The sequence below is a fragment of the Cyclopterus lumpus genome, chromosome 17, assembly GCF_009769545.1.
Source record: "Cyclopterus lumpus isolate fCycLum1 chromosome 17, fCycLum1.pri, whole genome shotgun sequence".
NCBI lineage: Eukaryota > Metazoa > Chordata > Actinopteri > Perciformes > Cyclopteridae > Cyclopterus > Cyclopterus lumpus.
In genome coordinates this window covers 21,212,023-21,222,337 of record NC_046982.1, presented here as the reverse complement: position 1 = coordinate 21,222,337, position 10,315 = coordinate 21,212,023, and the positions used below count along the sequence as shown (strand labels likewise).

Genomic DNA, 10,315 nt, shown 5'->3' with positions numbered 1-10,315 from the left:
AAAATGAATGACATTTAAATATAGGCTAAGTTCCACACACAATCAAAAAAAACAATTATTCATAAGCCATTCGCTGTGTTAAAGACACACACACACACACACACACACACACACACACACACACACACACACACACACACACACACACACACACACACACACACACACACACACACACACACACACACACACACACACACACACACACACACACACACACACACACACACACACACACACACACACACACACACACACACACACACACACACACACACACACACTGAAATAAAAACACCTGCAGTGCCTCGTTAACCTCCAGGAGTCAAACACACATTAATAAAGTATTTACATTGTGAATTATTATTATTATTATTATTATGATTATTATTCATGTCTGTGATGAAAGAGTGCGTTGTTTTAAACACCGGACACATTAAACGAATCACCCGGCGGACGTCGGTCGATCCGGGTCACGGCTCGCGGAGTTAGCCGACACGAATTCGCTTTATCACACTCCACGTGCACGCGCACAGTTTTAATTTGATTGTTTCAAATAATAATAATAATTTGAATTATTATCAACCCAACTGGTCCGACTGTCAAGAGATAAATCCAGCTACTTGTGTCGATGCCACGGACCCGGACGGGGAGGTCGCACCGAGCACACAAGCTAGCCCCGGAGCGGAGGACGGGGTCCCCCGTACCGTCAGCACGAACCGGTAAAGGACTCAATGTCGAACACACACTCACTGTCCAATAATTCGTCCAGTTCTGCATCGTGTCCGGTGGACGGCTCCCCTGTTCCCGACGCCATGACGGTACCTTTCTCCAAACACAGCCAGAAGCACCGAACGGGGACGGGGTGTCCCTGAAAAATGACGTTCCTGCCTCGGGAAGAAAAGGAAGAACAAAAATGTCGCGTAAAATATGACGTCACGACTACGGGTCTGGGAGTGGAATCTGGCGCCATCGAGTGGCAGTGGCAAGCAACTACAGGCCAACAAATAAATTAAAAAACACACAGAAGGGAAAGAAATAGTCAAGCAGGCGCAACGAAAACGATGAAATAAAGTGAATTAATTAATAAAAACGAATGAAATATGCCAGAAATTCGAGCAAGTTATTATTTTTTATGGAAATGAAAAGTTAAATAACAGTAGGCCAATTTAAATATTTAAATGCCGTTGCGGCGCAGACTTGTTATTTTTAATGCAGGAGAAAAGTGTTTGTGAAGTCAGAAAGCTAAATTCATTGTTTAGTGATTCCTGTTCCTCACTTTATACTTTCAAGTATATTTTCCGATTTGTCATCAATATATATTTTAAATGTTACGTATAGTTTTAACAACAACAAAAACACACAGAAGAAATACATAAACCTGCAGTAGCACTGATGTGTTAACAGTGAATTACTGCAATTGTAGAAATACATCAAGCTAGTGTAAATGACAATACTATGCCCATATATGTGCATTTCAGTGCCTCACTGTAAAGATGTTTTGTGACGGATTAGTGTGCATTGTGCGGTGTTTAGGTGCTGTGTCAGGTGGGTCCGTCCCACACATCTGTTGTCATTGGCTGCTGTGTTCTGCTCGCTTGTTTGTTTTTCACATCGTTACAGCCGCCTGTTGTAAATCACAGCCGGGTTCATCCTCCGTTTGCTCTCCCCTGATATTTATGAGCCCATCTGTCCTCCACCAGAGCCTGGACCAGTGATCCCCGTGGACGTCCTTATTCTTTAACTTGTGGTATTTATTACCAATAGATTAATTCACAATAAAAGTACACCCTCAATGTGGGGCAGATGGATGGTATAGTTTCCTTTTCCTGCCAGTGGATGGCGCTCTTGTGACGTGCAGCCTCAGCCGCGAGGCCTCACTGTCTGTATTTATCTCATAAACAAAGACTCCCATGGCTCTCTTATTGACATAAAACAGTAAAAGAACATCCGACATATTTAATGTCACGTCGGTGTGTTGATTTATAATACTTCATAACTTTGAAACTGCAGATCAGCGGTTTGTCCTGCACATTGTTATCTGAGATTTCTCTCGTTTATCTGTCACATAAACATTACATTCATTTCCTGTAATATTTATTCTCCTTTTTGTACCTAAATATTAAGGGATGGAAAGAAACTAAGTACTTTTAACCAGGTTCTGTACACAAATACAATTCTGAGGTACTTCTACTTTACTTTATTAAAGTACTTTTTACATCACTGCACTTATTGGGCAACATTAGCGACGATTCTTCTTACAAATTAATAATCAAGCAATGCATCATGCTGGATTATTAGAGATTAAGCCCCCCCAGCATTAAGTAATGTTAACATTAAACTGATCTCACATCAGTCTAAGTACTTCTTCTGCCACTCTAATTGTGTGACAAACAATACACACACATATATATATATATATTTAAAACTTTTTCAAGAGCAGGTTCACCATGTTTGTGGGTAAATCTCGACTTAATGTGATCTTGATTTTTGGATGAAATAAACTCCCATATTTAGCGTCCGTGGATACAAACGACCGGGTTCTGGCCTCGGCTGCTGGTCTGAGAACAGGGCAGGCCGATCGTATCGAGTAACCCAAGGCGGTAATTACGACTTCCCACGACGAGTGAAATCAGATCTCAGGTGGCCGAGTGTGTGTGTGTGTGTGTGTGTGTGTGTGTGGGGGGGGGGGGGGGGGGGGGGGGGGTCCAGGTCACTGTTTGGGCAGAAAGATCTGCGGGGGCCACGGAAAAAAAGAGCCGAATTAAAAGATCTGGAGCATCTAAAGAAAATGCTGTGACCTAATGACCTTTCCTATCATCATCATCATCATCATCATCATTCACAGTTGTTAAGGCGGAAATCTTGAAAAAAACTTTTATTTTTCCTCAAACAACATGAATTCTTTGCATAAAATAAACAATCGAGATCTGCAAGTATAAACATGTTGATAAAAAAATCAGTGCTTTTCTTACCAGTACACTCATTTTGTTTTGACAAGAGTATTAATGTCACTATGTGATGTTCAGTAGCTGTCAATTTTATTTCCCAAACATTAAGGTCAAATGAAAAATATATTGAGTCTAAAATGAGCTCAATCACAGCGTAGCAACCACAAATCCTTAAATGAAGCGCTCATGTGCAGACTGACTGGAACAGATACATAAAGTCACCAACAGGTTGCGAACAAAAAACATTATTTGCCAAAAAATTGATAAATTAAAGAACAAAAATACAGAAGACGTGACCAAGAAGCTGCGTCAGCGTTGAACAAAATGCAACATTTAAAAACACATTAAAAGCACTTAAATAACACAAAATGCACACGAAACCGCCACAGAACCTCTTTACAGTTAACTACTGTAAAGTAGAAACGGGCATAGCACAGGTATATATATATATATATATATATATATATATATATATATATATATATATATATATATATGTAGACTCCCTCACCTCAGCTTTACATTCCACGCTTCACAATGAATTAACCGTGAGCATTACAATGGGATTAGAACCAGAACATCCTGTGTTTGGCGTAACAGGTCAAACAGGAATGCCGCGTGACAATCACACTCGGGCGAGGTGAAGGAAAGAGTAAGCCCTGTCCTTTTGTTAAAGAAGTGGAGAACCACACAAAGGGAACATTAAATGAACATTAAATACTGTAAATGTTAGTTTTTTTTTTTTTTTTTTCCAGCCGCGTTCCCACAGGAAAAGCTCCAGATTAAACCACTTCCTGTTACATCGTGGTCGGACCACTCTCTCCGTGTCAATGGACGACGCACGGCGTCTCTCTTTCAGGGCCTTTTAAAAAAAATTTAAAAAAAGGGAATAATTGGACATTTTGATGAAATACACACTTGGAGAATTAGATGAAGAGAGATGCAACTCGTTCGTGGAGTGCAGAGTAATTTTTAGCGTAGCTTAGCATGAAGCAGGGAGAAACAGCGATGTTCTCGGGGTCCTGTGTTCTTGATGCAAACAAAGGTTATGCGATATAAGGGCCGTATATTCAATATTAAAAGGTCTGTTCTTGCTTTCACATTTGAAGGTGCAGGCCATTATCTGCATTGAGCGGAGCAGCTAGCATCGTTAGCTACTCGGCTTTTTAAATTATATAAAGTGGCGAAGAGAACAAAAGTGAATAACCCACGACAGAGAACATCGGTTGAAGCTCGGCGATAGTGACTGACTAGCGGTTCTACTGGAACCCACAGAAACCCTCTTACAGGAACCCTTCTACTGGAACCCTTCTACTAGAACCCTTCTACAGAAACCCTTCTACTAGAACCCTTCTACAGAAACCCTTCTACTGGAACCCTTCTACTGGAACCCTTCTACAGGAACCCTTCTACTAGAACCCTTCTACAGGAACCCCTCCACAGAAACCCTTCTACAGAAACCCTTCTACTGGAACCCTTCTACTAGAACCCTTCTACAGGAACCCTTAGCCAGAACCCCTTCTACAGAAACCCTTCCACAGAAACCCTTCTACTAGAACCCTTCCACAGAAACACTTCTACAGGAACCCTTCTACAGAAACCCTTCTACTAGAACCCTTCCACAGAAACCCTTATACTAGAACCCTTCTACTAGAACCCTTCCACAGAAACACTTCTACTAGAACCCTTCTACAGGAACCCTTCTACAGAAACCCTTCCACTGGAACCCTTCTACTAGAACCCTTCCACATAAACACTTCTACTAGAACCCTTCTACAGGAACCCTTCTACAGGAATCCTTCCACTGGAACCCTTCTACTAGAACCCTTCCACAGAAACACTTCTACTAGAACCCTTCTACAGGAACCCTTCTACAGAAACCCTTCCACTGGAACCCTTCTACTAGAACCCTTCCACATAAACACTTCTACTAGAACCCTTCTACAGGAACCCTTCCACTGGAACCCTTCTACTAGAACCCTTCCACAGAAACACTTCTACAGGAACCCTTCCACTGGAACCCTTCCACTGGAACCCTTCTACAGGAACCCTTAGCCAGAACCCCTTCTACTAGAACCCTTCTACAGAAACCCTTCTACTAGAACCCTTCCACAGAACCCCTTCTACTAGAACCCTTCCACAGAAACCCTTCTACTAGAACCCTTCTACAGAAACCCTTCTACTAGAACCCTTCCACAGAAACCCTTCTACTAGAACCCTTCTACAGAAACCCTTCTACTAGAACCCTTCTACAGAAACCCTTCTACTAGAACCCTTCCACAGGAACCCTTCCACAGAAACCCTTCTACTAGAACCCTTCTACTAGAACCCTTCTACTAGAACCCTTCTACAGAAACTCTTCTACTAGAACCCTTCTACAGAAACCCTTCTACTAGAACCCTTCTACAGGAACCCTTCTACTAGAACCCTTCTACAGGAACCCTTCTACAGAAACCCTTCTACTAGAACCCTTCTACTAGAACCCTTCTACAGAAACCCTTCTACTAGAACCCTTCCACAGGAACCTTTGAGTAGTCACAAAGCCTTGTGCAAAGAGCGGTCGGATAAACGCTGCTTTACTTCCTGGTGGGACCAAAACTTTAGAGCTCATGAACGGTTGTAGATAATTAGTTTAATCCATGATAGGCATCACATTTTGTTTTTAATTTGGAGTGAGTCAAGCTAGCCGATTCCAGTCTTTATGCTAAGCTAAGCTAACTGCCCCCGGGCTACAGCTCCGTACTTAAAGCCCGTAGAAACTTAGTTTCAAAACTCAAGTATCTCTACATAATTTAACCTGCAAGACTAAATAAACAACATTCACATTTCAAGTAAAAGAAACATCCTTATAATGTGTAGTTTAAGAGTCAAAGTTGAGCACAGATACAAACACAAATATAGAAATCTTTATATAAATGAACTTAAACGGCAAAATGACCTCATCACTCACGTTGAGAAACTGATGAAGAAAATAGTCTTTAAAGGGTTCAGTGTAGGGTTCAGATCCTCTCATCTTCGTTAGGGAAACCAAAACGAACTATTCCTCTCACGCGGCGTCACGAGAGGCTGACGTTCTCATACTCGCCGTGGTCCGAGTCCTCCAGCTCGATACCCGGCACCAGGCTGTAGTACTCAGTGGACTGGGTCAGGTAAGCCTTCTCTCTGTCAGCGGAGTCCTTCATCACCTCGGTCACGCTGACCGAGTCCAGGTCCGCCTTGCCGGCCACGTCGGGCCCCTGGGGGCCCTGCTCCCCCTCTGTGGAGCCGGATGCTCGTGGAAGACACTCCACCGAGCCCAGCTTGATCTCCACCTCTTCATAGATGTCCCTGGTGCTGCCCAGGAGGGCGGAGGGCGGGCGGAGCTGCAGCTGGTTCTTCAGGATCCCCTCGTTGCCGCGGTTCGCAGCTCTATTGGGCTCCGCGGCGGCTTTCTGCTTGCCGCCGCGGTGCTTCTGGCCGTTGCAGGCGGCGTCGGAGGCTCTCTTCTTCTTCGAGGCGCTCACGGGCGCTTCTTTCTTCTTCCTCCCGCAGCACCAGCAGAGCACCAAGGCGGAGAGGATGACGAGAGGGAGCACGATGAAGAGCGCGGTGAGGCCGGCCGGGCGGCACACGTCGCCCAGCCTCACGGAGAACGCGGTCCTGCCGGCCAGGTGCCAGGGAGAGACGCAGGTCAAGTTCCCCAGCAGGTTCTGCAGCTTAGCGGTGCCGTTGAACTTCCTGCCTTCCTCCAGGCCTTTGAGCAACACGCAGGAGCAGTCCCACGGGTTTCCATCCAGCTCCAGCGTCTGCAGACTGGGCTTCTGCAGCAGAGAGCCCGGGAGGAAGCGGAGCTGGTTTCCCTGCAGATCCAGCTTCTGGAGGCTGTCTGAGCCCTGAAGAAAACCCTCGGGGAGCTCCTGGATCAGGTTCTCGCTCAGATCCACCTCCGTCAGGCTGGGCTGGCCGGCCAGAAACCCCCTCGGCAACGCCGTTAGTCTGTTGCGACCCAAGAAAACCCTCCGCAGGGTCGACGCGTCTGCGGCACTCACGTGAACGGAGGTGATGTTGCAGAAGGAGAGATCCAGGGTGTCGACGTCGGTCCCGTTTGCGAACGCAGACCAGCGCACGTGGCCGAAGGCGGAGCCGGAGTAGTTCAAGCAACAGGCGTCGGCGGGGACCTCGGAGGGAAACTGGGACAAAACGGTGGCCGCCGGACACGGACATCCACCCACACGTCCCACCTTCACCAGCAAGGTGAACATCAGCAGGGCGCCACGCTGGCAAACCATCTCTGAAACAGGAAAGAAAGAAAAGAGACAGTAAAACACAGCCTGCACTTCATGGTGCCATACTGCTACCACAGTGCCCCGTACCTCTCTCTCGCTCTCTCTCTCCTCGTTGTGTAGACTCACAGTTGTAAACCTAGCAACTTCTCAGAGGACTCCCGGTTGCTGTGAGGATCGTGGGAGTTGGCATGGCGACGCCGTTCACTGGGGATCAGGAGTCCAGTGTTTTGGCTGTCGGCGAGGAAACAGATGCCGCCATGAGGGCCGCGCCGCTGACTGACGGATGAGAGTTGTACCAACGTTACCGGAGCCCGAAGTGGCTCAACGAGCAGGTCGTGTTGGTTTGCTTCTCAAATCTGGTGTTAAAATTTTTTTTAAAAAAGGTCTAAAATGAATAATAATAAAATGCATTTATTCAATCAGTTTCTCTCCTTAAAGTGTGTCTGTGGTTCTGTATTTGTTGTCTGGCTGCATTCATTTGTTTTTTGTGTGTTATTGTCTCATCCCTCAGTAAAGCACTTTGAAATGCTCCAGAATGAGATTGAGCTCGACAAATAGAAATAACAATAATAATAAATAGATATAATATTAGAGTTAAAGCCAGAAAAATGGAGGATGTTATTGTCGTTGAGCTCTAAACAAACAAATATGCGATGACAGGATGCCGTCAAAGTAAAACACACGGAAGCTGTTGCCAAAAGAAATGCAATTAAAATACTTAAAACAGGAGTTGTAATAACATACTTTAACTTTTTTAATTATGAACAGCTGGGAACCAGACATATATGTTGTTGATTTTTCTGTCTCTCCACTCTGTTGTTTACCGTGGTAAAAATAGAAATGTGTATCGTATGAGGTTGGACACGCCCGACAAAGTGCACGTCGACGGTGACAATTAAAAAGCAACAAAAGCGCGTCTGCACGGTAGAAAGCAGCATAAATGACCTCCACGGGGTTTAGAGGAGGTCCTCAAAAGGTCAGCGGTCCGGCACGGTAACGGCTTCAGGCCCGATCCCCAATCTCCTTTCCTCCGGAGCCCGTTTTGACATTTTGAAGCCTCAGGGAATTACCCACAATTCATTGCAATGCGACATTAAACGCGCAAAGAATAAATCGTGATATGTTGCAGCAAAGTGCCGTCCCATTTCCGGCCCTCACACTGAACCATTTAACAGGTGACGTCAGCGAGTCCCTGAGGGTTCAGGGTTTGAGGCCTTGGGGGGTGGGGTGGGGGGGGGGGGGGGGGTGGGGGTGAAACCTCACAATAAATTATGTTTTTAATCAAACGTGTCCATTTGTTGGTTTTCTTAAGTCATTCGTGACAGGAAAGCTGAATAACCTTTCGATAGTGGATGAAATAAGAAATAAAATGCTTTTCAATGTGTCAGCGAGAACAAACGACTCTGAGAGAACGGAGAGAATAATGAAACAAACGCAGGAAGGAAAGAAGGATGACGTAATGTTTCCAACGTGAAGCATATATATATATATATATATATATATATATATATATATATATATATATATATATTAAAAAAAATAATGAAATAAATAAATAAATATATTTATTTATTTATATATATATATATATATATATAAATAAATAAATAAATATATTTATTTATATATATATATATTTTAAAAAAGTATAAATAAAAAAATATATATAAATAAAAATGTATATGTGAGGATGAGACTGTTTATGCTACCCAGACTTATTTAAAATGCCTTGTATCAAATAATAATCTAACATGGGATTATTCAGACAATACTTGGTGGTGGAAAGTAACTTTACTCAAGTATTGTAGTACCATTTAAAAAAAAAGGTACTTATATTTTACTTAAGTTATACAACTTTATACTTCTATTGTATTTTTACTATTAATATTAATATTACAAGATATTTAACACACACACACACACACACACACACACCATGTAAAAGAAAACTGTGCCGTGCTAATATAGACATTTTACATTAAATATAAACTTTCCTCGTTCTGTGAGGCCGTTTGTTTTTTTTGTTTTTTAATTATAAACCAGCGATTTGTTCATAAACCCTCCAGAAAATAAAAGAAAGAAAGGCCGTTGTGTCCTCGTTTGGTGGAACGTATTCATAAAGCTCTTTTTAAAAGAAAGCCCTCAACACTTTGAAGGAGATTTACAACGTTGTTTTTCTCCCCCAGGTAAGGTTGCTTTTTAATCTCAGACTTTAAAGTTGTAACCATGAGACCTGAGAGTCAGAGTTTGGATGAAGTAAGACGTGTGTGTGTGTGTGTGTGTGTGTGTGTGTGTGTGTGTGTGTGTGTGTGTCATCAGCCCCACAACACGAGCAGTCTAAAGGTCAGAGATAGGTCAGATTTGTTTTTAAAGCTTTCTGCACATTTTGAGTGTAAATATTGACAGATGAGTTGACCTCTGGATCCTGAGCCTCTTAAGGGGGGGTGGGGGGGGTGGGGGCTCGTGGCCTGAGGGGGGGGGGGGGCTCGTGGCCTGAGGGGGGGGGGGGGAGGCGTTGAGTCTGAGGCACTCGGGTGACCTCACGCTCCAGCAATGCGAGTCGCTGCATCCTCTCTGGCTTCCTCTGAGAGAACCGTCTCCATTCTCCTTTCATACGCAGCTCTTTGTCACAATCTATTAATAATGCGCGTTAAAAAAACCAGCTGCAGTTAAATGATAGTTAATATCATTTAAATGTTCTAATTTAAAAAAAAAAAAACATTATTTTGACAGTGTGCAGACGTATTTTAAGCAGCGTTTAACTTTACAGACCATAATCCAAAAGTAGAAAAACTACAATTAATGGGACACTTTTCTGTAGTTTCTGAGGAGGGGAGGGGTCGCTCTAGGGAGGACTCAGTATACACACACACACACACACACACGTGACACCCCAACAGCACCCTGAGGTGCATTAAAGCGCACTACAAACATTATCTCAGGTGTTTACCTGCGTGTTATTCTCACCTGGTGGAGCAATACAACGTGCACGCGTCGTCTCACCTGAAGAAGGCCGGTCTGCTGCTGCTGCTGCCCGGCAGAAGCTCGCGAGAGGTGCCGCTCCGATTGAGGATCCGCACGTGAACCCTCTCTCTGCCT

The 10,315-nt window shown here is 44.0% G+C and overlaps 2 protein-coding genes across 5 annotated transcripts in view; both read right to left on the bottom strand.

The window, feature by feature from the left end:
* pex19 (peroxisomal biogenesis factor 19) overlaps positions 1 to 906 on the bottom strand; it is a 5,292-nt gene extending 4,386 nt beyond the window's left edge. The window contains exon 1 of the mRNA XM_034554877.1: positions 754 to 906. Coding sequence (XP_034410768.1) covers positions 754 to 817 — 64 coding nt within the window. The 5' untranslated portion in view covers positions 818 to 906. The remainder of the gene's footprint in view (positions 1 to 753) is intronic.
* A 1,986-nt stretch (positions 907 to 2,892) lies between these two features.
* On the bottom strand, positions 2,893 to 10,308 carry si:ch211-106k21.5 (leucine-rich repeat-containing protein 38). Of its 4 annotated transcripts, none has more exons than XM_034554856.1 (3): positions 10,220 to 10,308; positions 7,304 to 7,447; positions 2,893 to 7,221 (listed from the first exon to the last, which is right to left on the bottom strand). In XM_034554856.1, exon 3 carries the CDS (start codon positions 7,217 to 7,219, stop codon positions 6,008 to 6,010), a length of 1,212 nt encoding a protein of 403 aa, XP_034410747.1. In that variant the 5' UTR covers positions 7,220 to 7,221; positions 7,304 to 7,447; positions 10,220 to 10,308; the 3' UTR covers positions 2,893 to 6,007. The 4 variants fall into 4 exon arrangements, with proteins under 4 accessions (XP_034410747.1, XP_034410744.1, XP_034410746.1 ...); XM_034554853.1 differs by having other exon boundaries at positions 7,304 to 7,572; positions 10,184 to 10,301; XM_034554855.1 differs by having other exon boundaries at positions 10,184 to 10,301.
* Between the last annotated feature and the right edge of the window lie 7 nt (positions 10,309 to 10,315).

Coding starts and splice junctions, on each gene's coding strand:
- si:ch211-106k21.5 (XM_034554856.1), bottom strand. CDS start 7,219: ATGGTTTGCCAGCGTGGCGCCCTGCTGATGTTCACCTTGCTGGTGAAG.